General features: G+C 45.9%; 1 protein-coding gene across 1 annotated transcript in view; it reads left to right on the forward strand.

Moving 5' to 3' along the window:
- The window catches only part of Acoxl (acyl-CoA oxidase like), a 326,620-nt gene that overhangs the window by 248,572 nt on the left and 56,322 nt on the right, over positions 1-21,726 (forward strand). Inside the window, 1 exon segment of the mRNA XM_046462815.2 lies at positions 18,232-18,319. Within this exon segment, the coding sequence (XP_046318771.1) occupies positions 18,232-18,319 (88 nt within the window).

Genomic DNA, 21,726 nt, shown 5'->3' on the forward strand with positions numbered 1-21,726 from the left:
CTCTTGTGATTTCTAGTGACAGTCTAAAGTGGTCAGAGCTACTCTAGAGAGAGCAGTTTGGAGCTTTCCTGTGGGATTAAATGAATACCTTTCCTATGATCCAACGCCTTCCCTAGATATTTGGCCAAGAGACATCAAAGTGTGTTTTCACATAAAGACTGTACAGGAATGTGGGTTGGTTTTGTTGATGATAACCCAAACTGGAAACTGGAAATTAAGTGTTCATCAGTTAAAGACTAGATTAAACAAATGTGGTTTATTTCACAAAATGGAAGGCTGCTCAGTAACAAAAAGGAGTTCTAAACTTCTGCTTCATGGAACAACGTATGTGAATTGTATTGACATGACATTCTTCAGTGAAAGAAGTCAGACACCAAAGAGCTCATGCTGGGTCACTCCATTGATGTGACATTCAAGAAGGGACACAACTAATTAAGGTGATATAATGGTAGGATCAGAGAGGGAGGATGGTGCTGCCCAGGGATCTCAGAAAGGTCTGGGGTGCTCTGTATCTTGATCAGCTTGGTTCCGTGGGTGCACCTGTGAGAAGCCATCGGCTGTAACTAAGACGCCTGCATGGTCCACATCTGACTGTAGTGTGTCATCCCTCGATGAAGGACATCAAGGTCTGACTAAACAGAGCCTCACAGCAGTTAGGTTGTCTACATTCCAGACTCTTCATCTTTTCACTTGAGAAGTTAGAAACCTGAAGTCCAACAGGAGGCCTCAGCTGTTGGGTTTTGAAACCGACTGGATGAAGAAATAAGTTGGCCAGTGTCAGCAATGAGCATTCCCCAGGGGTCCACTGTGTGCCAGGCTCTGTGCTAGACATTTTGCAAAGTCTCACTGAAAACTAGCATGGTGCCAGGCCATGGTGGTGGCCCAGGCCAGTGGCCAGGGTCACAGAAGTCAGGGAGAGAGATCTGTGGAGAACTTGGTCCAACCTGAAGGCTGGCAGGAGTCCAGACGTCCTGTTGACTTCCTGACAGGGAGGCTAGACCTCAGGAACCAGGACTCTGGGGGGCAGTGAGGAGGAGCCAGTCATGGACGGTGGGGCAAGTCACCCAGATGTAGGGACAGGCAGAGCTTAGTTTTGGAGACAGGCAGGTCTGTGGGGACACGTGCCAAACTCTAGGCTTATGATTGAAGAGCTCACTTATGAAATGAAATGGCATTTTTCAGCTTAAGGTCCGCCAACTCCTGGTGTGCTGGACTTGGAGTGACTGCATCAAGGTTCTCAAGGTTCTCCATGGGGAGTGGACTCGCTAGAGCTGCTGGAGGTGGCACACAAGCCTGAGCCTGCTCTTCCATCTCAGCCTGCCTGCTCGGAGCCAGTGGCAGACCCTGTGGCCAGTGAAGATCATGGGCGTTGGCTGAGTTCCTGATGTCATCAGGAGCAGCCTGGAGCCCAGCGCCTTACCACAGAGCCAGCAGCCTTCTTACGGGACTAGGAAAAGGGAACCAATAAAGTGGTCAGACCACAGGCCCTCGTGGTTTCCGTGCCAGCTGGTGGTGGCAGCCAGCCCTCCCACCTCCCGCAGCATAGAGGGGTGGGAAAACTTGCCCCACAGGCCAGGTTGGAGCAGTGGCCTCTGTGGGGACCAAGCATTCTGGATGAAGCACACTGGTGACACACGGCATCAGGACTCGACATCGTGCAGAGAAGTAGGTGAGATCGTCCTGCCCAGGCTCCACACCTCCTGGCCTGGCCCACTCTGAGGGCAGCACTAACTCAAGCCTGACCCACCATCTTGGCTAGACCTTGCAAAGCCACACTGAGGTACTGGTGGTGGGTGCCCAGGCCAGCCAGCGGCATGGAATCCTGAGACCATGATGACAGTCGCCCACAGAGGGGCCACACTCTGGGCCTGTGACAGGCCACTCCCCACCTAGAATTCCCACTCCCATTCCTGCCACCCTCCCTCCTGCGCCTGCTCACCAGCACCTTGGGCAGCTGGGGTAGGCTGGTTGTGAGGTCTCTGTTTAAGCCCAGGTGTTAGGTTCACCTCTTATTCACGAGCATCTCAAACCCATCGCCCTTCTTTTTTTTTTTTAAATATATATTTAGTTATAGGTGGACACATACCTTTATTTTATTTTTATGTGGCGCTAAGGATCAAACCCAGTGCCCCAGGCATGCAAGGTGAGCACTCTACCACCGAGCCACAACCCCAGCTCCATCAAACCCATCTCCCTTCTATGTGCACACAAGCTCACAAGTTGCCTCCAAGTCCCGAAGTACGTGCTGGCTTTAAAATTCCTAAAGGCTGAGCCACAAATATAAGCAATTTAGTGACACTGGACGAGATCAAAATGCTTAGGGGAAGCTCAGGTGTATAGCTAAAGAAGACAATGCCATTCACATTTTTATTTTTTAATAACTGGGTCCTTTTTGGAAACCGTTGCTCCCAGTGACTCCTGTGTGCCAGGCCCTCTGAGAGACACGGGCTGCAAAGGCAACTAGCACCTGATCCCCGTCCCTGCTAGGGGTGGGCGGCAAAAGCCCTGTGCTGGGAGAGGGTACAGAGCCGAGGGAGGGCTGCCCAGTCTGTGGGAGCACAGGCAGGGGAACAGGCTGCTGTGAGAACAGAGTGATAAATGGCACAGCGTGTCATTTCCTCTCATCCCTGTACACCCAGCCATTTGGCATCGAGGTCACAGGCTGGAGGGGTTGGTGAGAAGGGATGACTGGTGGCTGGAGGATCCACGGTAGCGAGGCTGTGTGCCTGTCCTGGGGGCTGAAGACTTCTCACCTTCCCTTCTGGGGACAAGGCAGTGGCATGATCACACAGGTGGCATAGGAAGATCCTTCTGTGATCAGTGCTGAGAGTGACTTACTCAAAAGCCACAGTCACCAGCAGCCTGAAAGTGAGGACACTGCCCTGCCGTGGTGGCAGCAGAGGCTGGAGAGATGGGTGGTAGAACTTGGGGCCACTGGGGCTGAAGATGGAGTCAAAGGTGCACCCTGAGAAGACAGGACGCCGTTGGTGGAGATAAGTCTCAGCGTCCTTGGGAGTCCCCAATGCAGTGCGTTTACTGCTGTCCATGCCAGTCCCATCACAGACTCAGCCCAGATCCCTCTGGGTGGGTTTTGGCAAGCTGTCCCCATTGCCTTTCACTCAAGATCCCCAAAATGCCTCCCCCAGCTGCCTCTGGGCCCTGTACCAGCTGAGCTTCTGCAAAGATTCAAGGAACAAAGTTCCTGAGACCTAATTTCCTTCCCATATTAAATGCACATTTCTCTGCCTTCTGTCAGCTGTAAGCGGTGGCTGAGGGCAGTCAGGTTCCATAACACCGTCTCTGCTGAATGCCAAGAGCATATTACTGAAACAAGATCTTTGTAGCTGACCAGAATCCAAATGCACTTTGGTGCCTGTAAAATCTATTTAAGGCCTCCTGATTTTCTTTCTTCTATTCCTCCACCAGAAGAGTAAAGGAGGAAATTTTAATAGGGAAGCTGCTAAAAAAGGGAGATGGTATCATACATTTATTTACATATCTGCTGTTGGAAATTATCTAGATCACTTTCAGGAGTGCAGAGTTCAAACGCACACTAAATGACCAAAGAGAATGCACAGCCCAGCAGTCATCTTCTATTCCTGAAGGCTGAGTAATGAGAAGCAGGGTCTTCATTGGACATGAAAGGGGGAAAGGAGGAAAATTAGGAGGTAGTATATTCAATTATAGCAGCCCTTTGCCAAGGCCATATTGATTTTGTGTCCTGACAATTGCAGTTAGTCTCGGTGGGGAAGCTCTTAGGAACCAGGTCAGACTCGGGGTATGCAGGTTTCCACTGCTGGAACTCTTGTGGGGGACATAAGTGGTTACACCTCCCCTAGGGAAGCTCTCCGTCTTTAACAGTGCTGGGCCCAACCAGAGCTTGTGGGCAGTGTGGGTGCAGAGGAGGCTGCAGAGACCCGACAGACCCCGTGCCTACTGCAGTACTGGCCCTCTCCACCCAGTGCATTCTCTTTCCCTCTCTCTCCCTCTCTCTCTCTCTCCCCCCTTTCTTCCTCCCTCCATCCCTCCTTCTCTCCCTTCCTCCCTCTTCCCCCTCCTTCTCCCTTCCTCCCTCTCAGTCCAGTTTCTTTTTGGCTCCCACCCAGGGCCCTCACCTTGACTCTCGTGGAAGTTTCTTTCATGTGGTCATCATGGTGGTGACCGTCCTGCCCTGGTCAGAGCATTCCTCACATTACAGCATGGTAAGGGCTTGCATGGCTGGACAGAGAGCACCAGAATCACACTGGGTAGGGAGAGCTGCAGGGAGGCTTCTTGGAGGAGGTGACATGTTTCCAAGCCCAAGGAGGTAGTTGGGTGGAGGCAGAGGGCATTCTGATGGAGAGAAAGGCATGTTAAACTATCTGAAGCAAGAGAGGGTGGCAGGTGTCCTGAACCGGGTGCACATCAGGATAGGAGGAGCGATGTGTGCACATGGGGTGTGTTTGGTACTGGGGCCTGAACCAGGGGAGCCCAAGCACTGAGCTACTCCCCCAGCCCATTTTTATTTTTCATTTTGAGACAAGGTCTTGCTAAGTTGCCTGAGCTGGTGGCCTTAAACTTGTGATCCTCCTGCCTCAGTCTCCTGAGTAGCTGGGATTACAGGCATGCCCCTCCACACCGGCGAGTGTGTCTTTGAGTGCATGTTTGCTGAGAACCTACCCTGCATCAAGCCCTGTGAGCAAGAAGGTGTCTCTGCTGCCGTGGCCTAGTGTGTCAGGTTGAGGAGACACTAGTATGAACAGCAGAACACGCTGTAGTGCCCTGGGAAGAGGGGCCAGCGTGGTTTCCCAGGCAGGTCACACTCTGGACTGAGATCTGTGTCTGTTCTATAGACAGTTGCTAGATTTGCTGGATTCTTCTGGGGCCCTTCTGTGAAATTGGGAAGTCTTCCTTGCAGGTGACCAGCCCCTCAGGGCACTGCTCGCATGCAGGTGTGCCCAGTATGGCCCAGGTGCCAGGTCCCTCTGCACTATCACGACGCTCAGACCTTTGGCACTGTGTTTCTCTAGGACAACGTGTTTGAATCACTCCAGCCCCACAGCTCGGGAGGCTCCTCCCCAGACCAGGGTCGTCCCACCTGTTCTGCCTGCTGAGCTGCCACCTGCACCTTCTAGGAACGGGAAGGCTGTGGTGCAGTGGAGGCTGGGAACGGGGAGGCTGTGGTGTAGTGGAGGCTGGGAAAGGGGAGGCTGTGGTGCAGTGGAGGCTGGGAACAGGGAGGCTGTGGTGCAGTGAGGCTGGTGCAGAGCTGGCACAGGCCAGGGCTGGGCGGGGAGAGCATGACGCAGGGCAGAGCACACTGGGCTTAAACTCTGACCAGGCCCAGCATGTCCCCGGGCCTCAGAGACTGGTCAAGCACCGTCGCTGCCCCTCCCTCTAGCCACCAAAGCCTGCCTGGGGTATTTCTAGGTACTTCAGTGGTCATGTGTATAACATTAGAGGGAATTTATACAATTGTCCCACAATGCCCACCAGCGGGCTGGACAGCTGGGGAGGCCAGGAGCTGCCCAGTCTAGGAAGCTGGGAACCTCATAACAAGAGGGACCGACCATGTAGCCCCAGTCCAACGCTGAAGGCCCATCAAGAGGCTGAAGAATCTGGAATCCGATGTTGATGGGTGATGGCAGCAGCAAAAATTCATCTGCTCAAGAAGAGTGGATCTTGAGCATGTGCAAACACTTCCCCTTCTTCCAATTTTTGTTTCAACCAGGCCTTGCCTATTGGATGGTGCCAACCTCATTCAAAGCAGGTCTGCCTGTCTGTTCACTGGCCCACATGCCAATCATCTGTGGAAACGCCTTCACAGACACACCTAGGCATCTCAATCCAGTCAAGTTGACAACCAAGTTTAAGCCTAGCAGTCTGTCTGGGGTATTTGCAGGACACCTCCTTCTCCTTCCCATGGGAAACAAGCTAGAGTGCAGAGGTGGGTGCCTTCTCCCGAGTCTTCTTTACTTCCTGTGTGGCAGGATGTTGAGGAAGATTTTTTATCTGCTGTCTTGGAATTGCACTCTGATTCCAAGCTTAGGCAAAGGTGCCAAGCACCGCACAGTCCCAGTTCAAACAGTGTCCAGGGAGTCACTGCCCGAGGCCCCAACGCTCTTGATGTCAGGAAGCTGCTAGTTGAGGACCCCCTTGCACCTGCCTGTCAGCAGAGCAAGAGGGCATCGGCTTTTGGAGAGGGGAGAGGTCAGGCACAGAAGCCACTGGCTGAGAGGGAGGCCTCCCCTTGCTACAGCTGAGCAGAGGAAACCAAGTTTAACTGGGGGCAGAGGGGACTGGAAGGAAAAAGGAGAAATAATTTGAGGTCAAAGATATGAGAGAAGAATAAAAAAAAAAACAGTTGAATTAACCCATGAAAAAGAAAGTAGAATATGGAGGTGGGGGGATAAATACAGAAATTAAAATCCAAAAGGAGAGGAAAAACCCAAGAAAAAGCAGATAAATAATACATAAAGGCAGAAAAACACAGCAAAATTTAAAATGTAAGAAAAAAAACTGTGGTTAAGTAAGCCCAGAAAAAAAGACAGAAATAATGGCTCTGAGGTGTAAGAGAAAGAAATGTAGAATAAAAAAAAAATACAAAGATACAGAAAGAAAAATACAAGAAGGCAGAAATATACACAAAGACCACACACTCACACACACACACACACATACTCACACTCACACACACACTCACATACAGTCACATACACACACACACACACTCACACTCACACACACACTCACACACATACTCACACAAGGAAGACTGAAAGTCAAACAGGAAGAGAGACAGGAAGGTGGCGATGGGGCCAACAGGGGAGGAACAGTCCCTCCCGCCTGGTGACCATCACATCTGCAAGGATGCCCCTGAGGCCAGCAAGGCCATAGGAGGGGGCTGCGGGGACTCTGGAGGGAGACTGCCAGTGTCATCACGGAGAGATGTGGGTCGGACCCAGAGAGACCCCCAGGGCCTTCCTTGCCAGGGCTGGTGGGAGGCGCAGAGGAACCCTAGAGGTGTGAGCAGGGCGCTGAGGCCAGTTGCACCTACTACAGAAGAGAAGAACAGGGAGGAGAAGGAGAAAGACAAAGCCCTTGTGGCTTGGGACGTCTGGCTCGCCACGTTTCCTGTTACTGTATGAAGTGGTGGTCAGGCGGCCACTCCAGGGCTTCCTCTCCCCTGATGAGCAGGCTTACAAGTCCAGTCCATGGGCCACTGGGGACAGGTGTGGCTGTCCTGAGGGCAAAGAGCAGAAAGGGGGGTCACTGTTTGACCTGGTTTTACTTACCCATAAAAAAGTTTTGAAATCGCTGCACAGAGGACTGCACCCGGTATTTGGTGGGCACCACGTAAGATCCGCCGCGCCTGCCGTGTGCTGTGGAGTCCAGTCTCCACACTGGGTGAGGCGCTTCTGTTCTCTGCATGAGTACCTTTGCTGGTCAAAACCGAATTCTTCTTTCCTTCTGATTCCACCTCTATCCACAGGGAAGAGGAGAAGGTAGAGGAGATTCAAGAATAAGCCCAGTAGTTCAGGTGACACATAAATGGATTGGGGACTGGGTAGAAAGGGAGGGATTTTTTAAAGACAATAGCCTAACTGATCTAGAAGGCGGAAATACAGAGGGGTGACAACATTGAAAAGGCTGGATGCATTTGGCAGAAGATCTTGTGCTCAGGCTTTTACATGACCATCCTAAAAAAAAAAAAATGTCCAAGTGGGTCTCTCCGTAGCCCCTGGAGGCAGTATTGGACTAGAGGCCAGGCGGGCATGAGGGGTGGGCTGGGATGCCTGTGGGAACACGTGGGAGGAGAAAAAAAACAGAAAGAATCAATGGGACTCAGCAAGTGAGATGGTGAGCAGAGTGCCAGGCCTCAGGGTGGACCTGGCTGGGGAGCAGGAGGGAATTGCCATCAGGGACTCTGAGCCCATCAGCGTGGCTGGCAAACATGACGGACACAGAGCACAAGGTCTGGGCGACTGCAGCTGGCGCTGTTAGGGAAGCCAGGGCACCTGTGCCCTCGCAGACTGAGGAGGGAAAGTACAGGGTTGAGATGGCAGAAGGGGGCGCAGCTGCATCAAGAGAACTTGGCCAAGGAGGACCCATGCGCCTGCTCACCCAAGCCACTGCCCTTAGGCCAGGCGCTCTGCTGGTGTTGCCCTCCTTCTGGGTCAGCACGGGACTGTGGTGCCCTTTTAAGAGCAGAGGAAGGGAGTGTCCTGGCCGTGATGCTTAATTGCAGTGGCTTAAGACAAGGCAGAAGTGGGCAGCCCTGGGGCTGCGGCAGCTCTTCCTGTCCCTCCCCTCCGCCCCCATGGTGTGAGTTTAAAAGATCTGTCCCCAGAAACAAATGTTCACGTCCTAACCCTCCAGGACCTGAGAATGTGAGCTTATTTGGGGGAAAAAAAAAGGTGTGTGTGTGTGGGGGGGGTCTTTGCAGATGTGATCAAGTTAAGATGAAATCCTGCAGGGTGAGTCCTGCTCCAATATGCTGGTGTCCTCTTGAGAAGAGGAGAGCCAGGCTGACACGGGGAGGAGGCCTTGTGACAAGGGAGGCAGAGACCAGGGTGTGCAGACACAAGCCAAGGAATGGCAGAGCTTGCCAGCCACCGCCAGGAGCCAGCGAGGCACTCAGGAGCCTCTGATTCGCTGATCTAGGGCTTCTGGCCTCCAAAACGGTGAAAGAACCCACTTCTGCTGTTTCAAGCCAAGGTGATCTGGAGATGGAGAAGAGGGACCCTAGGGAGCCAGTTCACCTCCTTTGATTCTCACAGCACTGGGTAGCTGCATTCCAAGCAAGTAGGTGGGGAAAGGACAGAGAAAAAGGATGTGCCAGTTGGCTCAGGTGGCCTCGTTTTATCAGTGGAACAATAGCTTTCACAGTTGCCTGCTCTCGGGTGCCACAGAGATGACAGTCCAACCCCAGTGGCAGACAGGGAGGTGAGTGTGGTTTAAGAATTCAGCTTACACACACACACACACACACACACACTCATGATGTGTATGTATAGACAAAACACAGTATTTACATATCTTAAAATTTACCAATTTCAAGTGCACAATCAGTGAGTTTGGGTAAATGCATATGATTGCAGAACCCAACCCCAATAAAACATTTCCATCTTCTCCAAATTCCTTCCTGCTGCTCTGCGGTTAGTTCCTTCTCCAGACCTGAATCCTGAAAAGCACCGATGGCTCTTTGGCTGTAGATTAGCCTTTGGGATAATTTGATGAAGATGGGATAATATAGCATGGAAGTCTTTTGTGTCTGGCCTTTGTCACTCAACAGAGGGCTTCTGAGGGTTCTTACGGGTTGTGGTCGTGTATCAGTAGTTTGTGGACTAGTATTCCTTTGTGTGGTTGTAAATAATTGGTTTGCTCACTAACCCATTGCTGGGTTGATTTCTGCTTTGGCTGTTATGAATAAAGCTTCTGTGAACATTTTCCCCTAAGTCTTTAAGTGGACATGATATCTTTACGTAAACAGCTTTATTATGTATCCTTTGGGATTCTCTACTTAGATAATCTTGTCTTCGTAAATACCTAGGAGAGGAGTGGCTGGGCTCTGTGGTAGGAACATGTTTACATTTAGACAGCTGGGCTTGGTGGTGCATATCTGTAATTCCAGGGACTTGGGAGGCTGGGGCAGGAGGCTCACAAGTTCAAATCCAGCCTCAGCAATTTAGCAAGCCCATAAGCAACTCAGCAAGACCCTATCTCAAAGTAAAAATTTAAAAAAAAACAACAACACTGGGAATGTAGCTTAGAGGTTAAGTACCTCTGTACCAAGAAAATAAATAAATAAACAAATTTAAAAGAAGCTGCTGAGCTGTTTCCAGTGTGGCTGCAGCAGTTTGCATTTCCCCCAGCAATGATTTTTCCAACCGTTTCACATCCTCGCCAATACTTGGTCTTGCCCGGTCTTGCCGGTCTTACTCATTGTCACCATCATAGTGGGTGTGAAGCGGTATCTCATTGTGGTCTCCATTTACATTTCTCAAATCCTTTTCATGTGTTTATTTTCCATTTCGTTTATCTTCCTTGGTGAAGTGTCTGCTCACATTTCTTGCTCCTTCGCTTAACTAGGATTTTGTTTTCTTAATATTGAGGTTTTGTGAATTGTGGATACAAGACCTTCACTATACCTGTGATCTGCAAAGAGTTTCTCCTAATCCATTTCTTGCCTTTTCATTTTCCTTAATAGTGTATTTAAAGAGGAGGTTTTTAATTTTGATAACATTTTAACTTTTTATGTCTCATCTCAAAATTTTGGCCTAACCCCAGGTCACTAAGATTTTCCCTGATGTTTTCTTCTAAAAGTTTTGTAGATTTAGCTCTGACCTTCGGGTCTGTGATCCCTTTTGCATTCATTGTTTATGTGGTCTGAAGTGAGAGTTGAGGTTGCTTTTGCATGTGGCTTATCAGCTGTTCAGTGCCATTTGTTGAAAAGGCTATTTCCCCCATCAATTATCTTGGTACCTTTGTAGAAAATCAGTTGACCACATATATGTGCCTCTGTTTCTGGACTCTTGACTTTGTTCTACTCATCTATATTTCTATTCTTATCCAATACTGTACTTTCATGTTTACTGTAGCTCTATAAAAGTCTTGAAGTCAGGAAATGGGAATCCTCCAATTTTTTAAAAAAAATTTATTAGTTCCTTTTAGTTATAGGTGACAGTCAAATATATTTTGTCATATCATACATACATGGAATATACACAATGAGGAGTTACACTGGTTGCGTATTCTTCTATGAACATAGCAAAGTTATATCCAATTCATTCTACTATCCTTTCAATTCCCTTCCTTCCTCTCCCTCTGTCCAATCTAATGAACCTCCACTCCATCCCCCACCCCTACTTCTTCCTCTTGAGGGTTACCATCTGCAGAACATTTGGCCTTTGGTTTTTTGGGATTGGCTTATTTCACTTAGCATTTTACTTAGTCACCAGTTCCCTCCATTTACTGGCAAATGCCATAATTTCATTCTTCTTTATGGCTGAGCAATATTCCATTGTGTGTAAGTACCACAATTTTTTTTATCCATTTATCTGTTTGAAGGGCACCTTAGTTGGTTCCATAGCTTAGCTATTATGAATTGAGCTAATATAAACATTGAAGTGGCTATGTCACTGTAGTATGCTGATTTTAAGTCCTTTGGGTATATAGCGAGGAGTGGGATAACTGGGTCAAATAGTGGTTCCATTCCAAGTTTTCTGAGGAATCTCAATATTGCTTTCCAGAGTGGTTGCACTAATTTGCAGTCTCACTAGCAATGTATGAGTGTACCTTTCCCCCTATATCCTCGCCAACATTTATTGTTGCTCGTATTCTTGATAATTGCCATTCTGAATGGAGTGAGATAAAATCTCAGTATAGTTTTAATTTGTATTTCTCTAATTCTAGTGATGTTGAACATTTTTTTCATGTATTTGTTCATCAATCATATTTCTTCTTCTGTGAAGTGTCTGTTCAGTTCCTTTGCCCATTTATTAATTAGGTTATTTGTTTTCTTGGTGTTAAGTTTTTTGAGTTCTTTATATATCCTGGAGATTAATGCTCAATCTGAGGTGCAGGTGCCAAAGATTTTCTCCCATTCTGTAGTCTCTCCCTTCACATTCTTGATTGTTTTCTTTGCTGTGAAGAAACTTTTTAATTTGATACCATTCCATTTATTGATCATAGATTTTGCTTCTCACACTTTAGGCATCTTGTTGAGGAATTTGGTTCCTAAGTGAACATGTTGGAGATTTGGACCTACTTTTTGTTTTAGTAGGCACAGGGTCTCTGGTCTAATGCCCAGTCCTTCATCTACTTTGAGTTCAGTTTTGGGCAGGGTGGGAGATAGGGGTCTAATTTCATTTTTCTACATATGGATTTCCAGTTTTCTCAGCACCATTTGTTGAAGAGCCTATCTTTTCTTTCTCCAATATGTTAATGGCACCTTTATCTAATATGAGATAACTGTATTCATGTGGGTTTGTCTCTGTGTCTTCTGTTCTCTATCATTGGTCTTCATGTCTTTTTTGGTGCCAATACCATGCTGTTTTTGTTACTATAGCTTTGTAGTGTAATTTAAAATCTGGTATTGTGATGCCTCCTACTTCACACTTCTTGCTAGGGATTGCTTTGAGTATTCTGGGCCTCTTATTTTTCTAAAAAAAATTAATAACTACTTTTTCTATTTCTATGAAGAACATCATTGGAATTTTAATAGGAATTGCATTAAATCTGTGTAGCACTTTTGGTAGTATGGCCATTTTGACAATATTAATTCTGCCTATCCTAGAACATGGGAGAACTTTCCATCTTCTAAGGTCTTCTTTCAATTTCTTTCTTTAGTGTTCTATAGTTTTCATTGTAGAGATCTTTCACCTTTTTTTGTTAGATCTATTTCCAAATATTTTATTTTCTTTGAGGCTACTATGAGTGGGATAGTTTTCCTAATTTCTCTTATAGTTGATTCATCACTGATGTATAGGAACACAATTGATTTATGGGTTCTAATTTTATATCCTGCTACTTTGATGGATTTATTAATGAATTCTAGAATTTTTCTGGTAGAGGTTTTTTTTGGGGGGGTGGCATCTTCTAAATATAGAATCACGTCATCAGCAAATAGGGATAGTTTGGGTTCTTCTTTTCCTAGTCTTATCCCTTTAATTTCTTTCATTTGTCTAATTGCTCTGGCTAGAATTTCAAGGACTATGTCGAATAGAAGTGGTGAAAGAGGGCAGTCCTTGTCTTGTTCCAGTGTTTTAGAGGGAATGCTTTCAATTTTTCTCCATTTAGAATGATGTTGGCCTTGGGTTTAGCATATACAGCTTTTGCAATGTTGAGGTATGTTCCTAGTATCCCTGGTTTTTGTAGTGTTTTGAACATGAATGGATGTTGTGTTTTGTCAAATGCTTTTTTTCTGCATCTATTTAGATAATCATAGTATTCTTGTCTTTAAGTCTATTCATGTGATGAATTACATTTGTTGATTTCCATATGTTGAACCAACCTTTTATCCTTGGGATGAACCCCACTTGATCATGGGGCACTATCTTTTTAATATTTTTGTATGTGATTTGCCAGTATTTTTTGTTTTAAGAATTTTTGCATCTGTGTTCATGAGGGATGTTGGTCTCAGGTTTTCTTTCCTTGATGTGGCTTTAGTTTGGTTTTGATATCAGGATGATATGAGCTTCATGAATAGTTTGGAGGGGTTCCCTCCTTTTCTATTTCATGGGATAATTTGAGGAGGATTGATTAGTTCTTCTTTGAAGTTCTGGTAGAACTTGGCTGACAATCAGTCTGGTCCTGGATTTTCTTTGTTGGTAGGTTTTTGATGGTGTCTCAAATTTCTTTATTTGAAGTTGATCTGTTTAAATCGTGTATATATTCCTGATTCAATTTGAGTAGATAGATCATATGTCTCTAGAAATTTGTCGATGTCTTCAAGATTTTCTATCTTATTGGAGTATAAATATTCAAAATAGTTTCTGATTATCTTCTGTATTTCAGTAGTGTCCATTGGGATATTTTCTTTTTCATTGCAAATTTTAGTAGTTTGAGTTTACTCTTTGTTAGCTTGCTAATCAAGTGTTATTTATTTTTTCAACTTTTTGTTTTGTTGATTTTTTGGATTGTTTGTTTTAATTTTCTTGATTTCAGCTCTGATTTTAATTATTTCTTGTCTTCTGCTGCTTTTGATATTGATTTGTTCTTCTTTTTCTTTTTGAGGGCTTTGAGATGTAATGTTAGGTTATTTATTTGTTGACTTTCTCCTCTCTCAAGAAATGAGACCAATGCAATGAATTTTCCTCTTAGTACTGCCTTCATAATGTCCCAGAGATTTTGATGTGTTGTGTTGTTATTCTCGTTTACTTCTAAGCAAGTTTTTTTAAAAAATTCATACCTGATTTCTTCTGTTATCCATTGGTTATTCAATGGCATATTATTTAGTCTTCAGGTGTTAGAGTAGCTTCTATTTTTTATTTTATCATTTATTTCTCATTTTTTTCCATTATGATATGATAGAATGCAAGGTATTATCTCTGTGTTTTTGTATTTGCTAAGAGTTGCTTTGTGGCCTGAGATATGGTCTATTTTAGAGAAGAATCTGTGTGCTGCTGAGAAGAAAGTGTATTCAGTCATTGATGCATCGATGAAATATTCCACATATGTCTGTTAAGTCTAAATTATTAATTATATTTTTAGTTCTATAGCTTCTTTGTTTTTGTTTGGAGGATCTTTCCAGTTGTGAGAGTGGAGTGTTAAAGTCACCCAGTATTGTTATGGTAGAACTTGGTCTATTTGATTCTTAAAATTGAGAGGGTTTGGTAGTATATGTAGAAGCTCCATTGTTTGGGCATAAATATTTACAATTGTTATGTCTTGTTGATGTATAATTCTCTTAAGCAGTATTAAATGTCCTTCTTTGTACCTTCTGATTAACTATGTCTTTATGTCCACTTTATCTGACATGAGGATAGAAACTACTGCCTCCAATTTTTTTTCCACAAAATTATTTTGACTATTCTACATGTCTGTACAGTTTCTCTACAAATTTCTACATAATTTTAAAATCAGTTTACAATTGGCTTTTTTTCTACAAAAAAAATCCTCTAGGATTTTGAATAGCATTTGCATTGAATCAATATGTGATTAATGTGAAAAGAGGTGACTTGTAGCAATATCATGTTTTCTGATCTATGAAAACAGAATCTCTTTTAAAATTTCCCTCCACAATAGTTTTCAGTTCTCAGATATAGATTTTACACATATTTTTAAAAATACATTCCTAAATGTTTTCTATTTTTATATTATTGTAACAGCATTTTTATTTTATGTTTCCAATTGTTCACTGCTGAAATATAAACATGCAATTGATTTTTTAATGTCCATCTTACACCTTGTGACTTTGCTTAATTTACTTAGTGCTAATAGCTTTTTATACATTCCTTAGGATTTTCTAAACAATTGTGTATCTTTGAATGAAGATATTTTAATTTTTTTCTTATCTTATTACTTTGGCTAGCACCATGTTGAAAAAAGTGGTAATGATGGATATCCCCGAACTCAGTGGACTTCATCCTATTATTTCATGCCAACAAATTATATTTCAAGGTGAAGAAGCTTCTCTGTCAGTGGCTTTTTTGGGCATTTGTCCTAGTAAATCTGCCTTTCTTCCAATGTGCTCTAAGACCCCATTGTCTTCCTTTCCTTAAGGGAAAGCACTTAGCCTTTTACAATTGAGTATTATGTTGACTATGGGTTCTTTGTTTTTGTAGATCCTCTATGGGGAAGTAATTTTAACTGGCTATATTGCTGCCCAAATCTGTTTGAGTTTTTATAGAAAAGGAGGGAATGGATATGAACATCTACCACACAGATCATGTTTCTTTACATTCTTTTCATCTACAGCAATATGTCTCAGCTGTGTGTTGACTTATTGGGAAATAAGCATATCTTTTCATTAGACACTTTAAGGGTGGGCTGTTGTTTACATTAATTATTAAAGGCATATCATTACTTATTAATGGTACTGTGTGTGATGATGTGTTTTGCAAATAATGTGTTTGGGAGGGGCAGATTTTGCAGGGAACTACCTATCCTCAGTTCCACTGGGAAGCTGGGTTGCCTATGGTTAGGAATATGGGCTAGGAATACCGGGTGCCAAGACACAGCTCAGCTCTGCAGCCTTGTACAAAATTATTCAACCTTCTCTGCCAGTTTTCTACCTGCAAAATGAAGATATCAATAAAACCCACCACCAGGGGTTCTGAAGACTAAATGAACAGATGCAATTAATGCTTAAAACAGTTGCCAGTTGCCTGCTGCATTTAAATGAGGAGTGAATTTGCATACACCTAATTTGCACCCACGTTTTTGGTAGCGGGCTCACTGCCTGAAGTAAAGAGCAACTATATCACGTTAAAAGTCCTCTCTCCTGAAAACTTACCTCAAGCTTTTTAAGGTGGTACACTTGATTCCTATTGTTTCAAGACATTGTTTGCACAATTAGCACATTTTAAAATCTAGTGCATTGCAAAGGAAATTAAAGGGTTATAGTTATAGGCAGTGACATACTTGAGGTGAACATTGTCACTTTGCTTGGAGGTTGAGCCAGAGTATACTTTCTGATCTGTTCACTTTCACCTCTTGAGAGTGGGCTGGAATGAAGCCTCATGTGGCTCCTGGATCAGCCCACCTGAGTGTGTGTGGACCACTATGAAGTCCCACTTGGCTTCATCTTATTATTTCCTGCCAACAAATTATATTTCAAGGGGACAGAAGCTTCTCTGTCTGTTGCTTTGCTGCGTGTCTGGCCATGCAAAGCTGCCTTTCTGTCAACATGCTCCAAGACCTAGGTGTGCCCCTACCTGCCCAGGGTGAGTTTGTAGGTAAGTAGGGGGCTGCTTGCCAGCAGGAATGAGGATATACTGAGCCTGCCCCAGCATCAGTACCAGAATGATGACGTATGAGAAAAGCTCTTGAACTGGCTGGCAAGCCTTCCAGGATCTTCCCCTTTCCTTGACCTTGCCTTTGCCTTTTTCTGGGGACATTTTGAAGCCTTCCATGCCAGCAGGTATGCAAAGAGCCCTCTATGAGGTTTTCCTATCTGAAGTCTCTTGTCCAGCCAGCTGTCTGTCCTGGTTTTCTCTTGATCAGGGCAGTGAAACACTTATTCCACACATTGAGTTGTTATTAGGAAATGCCTTTGATTCTATGTGTACCATCTGCAGTGTTTTATTCATCTTCTCTGATTCCCCTGCAATGGAGGGGGTGGTTGGCATGTGTGAAGAGAGCCTATTGGTCGGGTTCCTGGTGTTCTTCTTTATGGCATGATGGTTAGTTTCAGCATCTCCTAGAACTTCTGGGAATGGTTGGCTGGTTCTTGCACTTCCATCTGCAGGCTGCTCCCTGAGAGTCACCTGTCTCTGCCACAACTTTTCAGCTGTATTTGTGACACCAATGCAGAGATGCATTGATCCAGAGAGTGAGGAGACACTGTCCTCTCCCTCAAGTGTCATAAGACGCCCAGTTAGGTGTGGAAGCAAATCCCTCTTCTCCAAGCCGTGCCCGCCGCCCTGGGTGATCGTGCTAAATTATACATGGGCAGCGACTTTCGGCAGTGCTCTTTTTCCACTGGGACACATAGCCTTCTGTTGTAAGAAGCGTTTCCCCCAGCAAAACCTCCAGGCCCCCGAAGAAACTGCAGAGTTACGGGAAAGCAGAGTGCTTTCCACCCGAGAGAGCTCCTGGGAGCGTGAGTTAAAACAAATGGGAAGTAGGTAGATCAGGTCGAACTTTCTATTTGAGTGTCATTTCCTTGAGCAGCAAAAAGATTGCTACAAGTTTAAGTATCAAGCCATTAGGTTTTCGAAACAAAGAAAGGCAAGAAGGAACAAAGAAAAGTCAGAAGTGCCAAATTTAACTCTTTTCTCTGCTCAGATAAGAATCTGCCCTTTGCTCCGCTGAAGTGACTCCAGTTCTCTGCTTCCTGATGCAGCATCTTTCTCTTGTTTGTGTATTTTCTTCGTTCTTATTTTATTCCAGCCATGTTTTCTCACTTCCCTTCAAATGAAAAATGAAAAGAAAAGGTGCCCTTCATTGAGGAGGTTGAAAGACCACCTAATACAGTGAAGATCCCCCGAGGTGACTCATTGATTGAAACAGTGTCACAACATACTGTGCATTCCGCTTCCATGTTTATGTCAGTTCTTCACACACGTCAGATGTGGACACTACCAAAGAGCAATGCTTGGGATGTCACAGGAATTCAGGAGGTGATCTGAAATAAAATGGAAGCCCCTGATTACAATGGGAAGAAGGAAGGGAGGGAGGAAAGAGAGAAGGTGGACTGGTCACGTTGGGGATTAGATTTAAGTAGTCAGTTCTAATCTTTAGAATTCTTCAGGTGTGAGTGCCCCTATTAAACAGTCCACTGTATCTGTGCATTTACCTTCTCCTTCAAGTTTCTCGAACGTCTCTTACTGCTCAAGAATTGGCCGTGGCTGCCGCCATATTTGACAAGTGAGGAATTACCATAAACACAGACCTGGATTCACCATACATCCTTGATGACATTCATGCACCTAGTGAGCCCCTTTCTGATCATGGAGGCCAGCCCACCAGAGACCTTGCCCTTTCTTATTGTATATTAAAAATTGGATGTTTGCCATCTGTCTTGTTGCAAAGTTTAGTTCTCTCAGAATGTCATCAGTGGCTGTTTTTCTTCTGTCAATGTACCAGGTGGTGACCAAGAAAGAGGACTTCTTCCATGCCTGGAACTCGTGCCTGCACCACATCACTCTCCTGTCCCTGGCACACACTCACAGAGGTCAGTTGGGATGAATGTTCGTTCCTGGGCAGCTCAGGGCTCTGCAGTTCATCTGGGAATGTGGCTTTCCAGAGAAGAGGCAGTCCTCACGCCAGTCTGAGCCTCATGTTGGACTTAGGGCCCTAAAGACCAAGAATCGTGAAGCTTATGGTAAATCAGCTCCCAGCCCCGTGGGAACACTGACTAGATGACACCCACAAACCCATCCCTAAACACATCTGGAGCCTGGTGATGGCAGATGGCACCAGACAGCAGCCAGTTGGCAAAACGCCAGCTCCCCAGAAATGACCTTTGCCCCACAATGACTGTCATTCCTAAATAAACAAATGGGAGGGTGCACACCAGACAAAGCAAGGGTGTTTTAATAGGGCCACTGCCTCAGAATGAGAAGCACAGGGCTAACTTTTTAACCTCGTCCTTTAGGTCGCAAGAACCAGGGTCAGCTTTTTAAGTCAGGGATTCTCAACCAGGGGCATTTTACCCCCGAGGGGGCATTTGGCAAGGCTGGGAGATGTTTTAGGTTGTCTGAGGGTGGGCAGTGTTATGGGCAGATAGTGGGTGGAAGCCTGTCCTACAGGACGCAGGCAAGACCCCCACAGCAAAGACTCCTCCAACCTAATACATCCGTCACTCTGAGATTGAGAAATTCGAATCTTCATTTTGGCCTACAAAGACCAAAATAACAAAATATAATGAAACATTAACAATGAGTAAGATCCAGGGTGGAGGGTCCGTGAAATTCTTGTTTAATCTCAAGAATCATTTGTTTCACTCGGCATCAGGATCTGGAGACATGGGGAATTATTAAAAGAGAAAGTCCAGATGCTCACGAGCTTGTGTGCTATGTGGGGGTTTCCACCACCCTGGGCCACTGCTGGCCCCAAGGGCAGGGCTGGGATGGTCCACCTCCACAGCTGCAGGGGCCTGGCTCCTGGTGTGTCTGGACACTGTCATGGTGGAATTCCTGCTGAGAGTCAGGACAGATGTTACGGCAGAACACCGGAGAGCCTGCATCATAGCTAGCCCCAGCCTGCTCACCACCTCTCTCCCCAACCAGGAAGTTCTAAGAGAGCAAAGTGCCATGTAATGAAGTGCCACATGATCCAGTGGCCAGCCCCTTCCTGCAGAGCTCTGTTGGGAGCTGGCTTGGAGGGAATGGTGTGGGCTCAGACCAAGCCTGGCCTCTTCTCTCCCTCCAAGGACCAGCTCTGGGGTGGTCCCATTCCTGGGGTGAGGCTCATGGTACAGAAGAGAAAGGACAGGAATGAGAATGTGCCAGGAGCAAAAAGGTTCCTTGGGAAGCAGGAGGCCCCAGGAGTGCCGCCCCAGGAGTGCCACCCGAGGGCCGGCCTTTGCACACAGTGACTGCACCGTGGAAGAACCAGGGCCAAGTTAGCCTTCCTGATTCTGATTGGACTCCACCGCCTACACCCTGGGGCGACGGGGAAGAGCAGGAGAGGGGCCGGAGGATCAGGGCAGGGCAGAAGTTTCCCTTCCCTTCAGGTTATTAAGATGCAGGACTGGGTTCCCTCATCTGCAGATCCAGAAGTCTTATCTGCACACCCACACTGTGCCAGACTCAGGGAAATTGAGTCATCTTGCTTGAACTTAGAAATGACTGATGCATAAACCAGAAATGTCAGTTTATTCACAAGTCAAAACCCAACTGCCAAGGCACGGGCACATGGCCTATTCCTTCACGGGCACCTCTCCACATAGAATTGACTTAGGAGAGGAGGTTGCACCAGGCACCCCATCTGTGTAGCACATGCCCTCAGGCCTGGCTGGATACCTGAGTGTCCACTGTGACCCCCGCAGGCCATGTACGTCCCTGGACTGGCTTGGTGCCCCAGTGCCAGCCTCACCCCTCAGAAGTGTATGTACACCCCCCTTCTCTATTGGAGGGTTGTTTTTCATATTTGTTGATCAGACTAAAATTTATCTGAGATATGAAGCCTTGCCCTAGACACTCCTACTGAAGGTAAAATTGCCCCAGGCCTCCCTTCCAAGTGTGCAGAATTCCTTTGGCTTCACTCCTAGGGTACTGGGACCCGGATGCTGGGGTTTCTCCTTCTGGGCTTCTGTGCACTGACCACAGACACTGCCAATCCTGGAGCCCAAGGATGAGCCCTGTGGACTCCAGGTTTTCAGAAATGGGATTGTGTTTGAGAAGGGGAGGGGTCCAGCGATCAAGCCGCAGATCCCTTCACCTTAGAAACTCGGCGGCTCAGTCTGTTGGTTGAGAGCATCTCTGTGCTTGGTGTGGGGACTGAGGATGTGGGCTCCAGAGTCAAGTCACCTTGCATTGACTTGCAGTCAAGTCAGATCCTAGCATTGTCTCTACAGCTGTGAGCGAGTAACTCAGCCTCTCTGGGCTTCAGTTACACCCTGATGTGTAGAGTGGTATTTACATCATGGGGCTGTTGGAAATCTTAAACTAAATGATCCTCGAAGTTCCTTGCTGCAGCACCTGACTCATAGTGTTTAATAAAAAAAACTGTATCACTTTTAATCAGTACAAAAATCTTAATTCTCAGAATCGAAGTAGACCATGTAGACCTTGTTCCTTAAGAGGAAGAAGAAAAAGGAAGATGAAGCATCTTAGTCTCAGTGCACAAGGTCTCAACACCAGGAGGAAACATCAAGGATTTGAAAAGAAAATCCAAATTGATTCTGAAACTTTCATTGGTATTCCAAAGTGATTGCTTTCAGGAAATGAGCCCCAGGTTCAAGGTCAGATGAAGAATGTTTGGGTGTATAAAATAAAGGGAGAAGATTAATAAGAACTAGTTCAATGGCAGCATTTAGAAAGTCCAGGAGTATTCTGGAACAGAGCGATCCATCTGTACCAAGGAGGCTAGTATGGATACATAATGAGTCCAAGGATAAGACCTTACCAAGCAGCACCAGCCAGGGAAACAGAGATGGCACCTTCAGTAGCCTGCTGCCCTCTGGCAGGGTCTCCCAAGGGTGGGAGAGGAAGTCGAGGAGCCCATCTGTCTTGGGTGACCCAGCCAGATCCTGCCTTCAGAGACTTCTGAAAGGAAGAGCTCAGGAACGAGGAGATGAGGCTCAGCCTGTTAAAGCTCGGACCTTGGGTCCACCCACATGACAGTACACCCAGAGTCGAGCCGTTTTTATTAGGAACAAATGGGGGGAAAGCCTTCTGGCATTCGCGTCCGCTTGTCACCTGAGGACTGGAGAAAACCATGTTTGAAATGAAAATGTGAAGCGGTCCCCAGTGGTTTCTAGTGGCATGGAATGGTTACAATGATGAATTGTTATTTTTCTGTAATACCCATTTTTATCTTGCCCTAGAAATAGCAGTTCTGAAGCCTGGTGGCGTCTGACCCCTAAGGGCGCACCAGTTCCTAAGCAAAAAAAAAAAAAAAAAGGGGAAACTAAGC

The sequence above is a fragment of the Marmota monax genome, unplaced genomic scaffold (genome assembly GCF_021218885.2).
Source record: "Marmota monax isolate L192 unplaced genomic scaffold, Marmota_monax_Labrador192_F-V1.1 WCK01_AAM20220418_F8-fsc00245, whole genome shotgun sequence".
Taxonomy (NCBI): Eukaryota; Metazoa; Chordata; class Mammalia; order Rodentia; family Sciuridae; genus Marmota; species Marmota monax.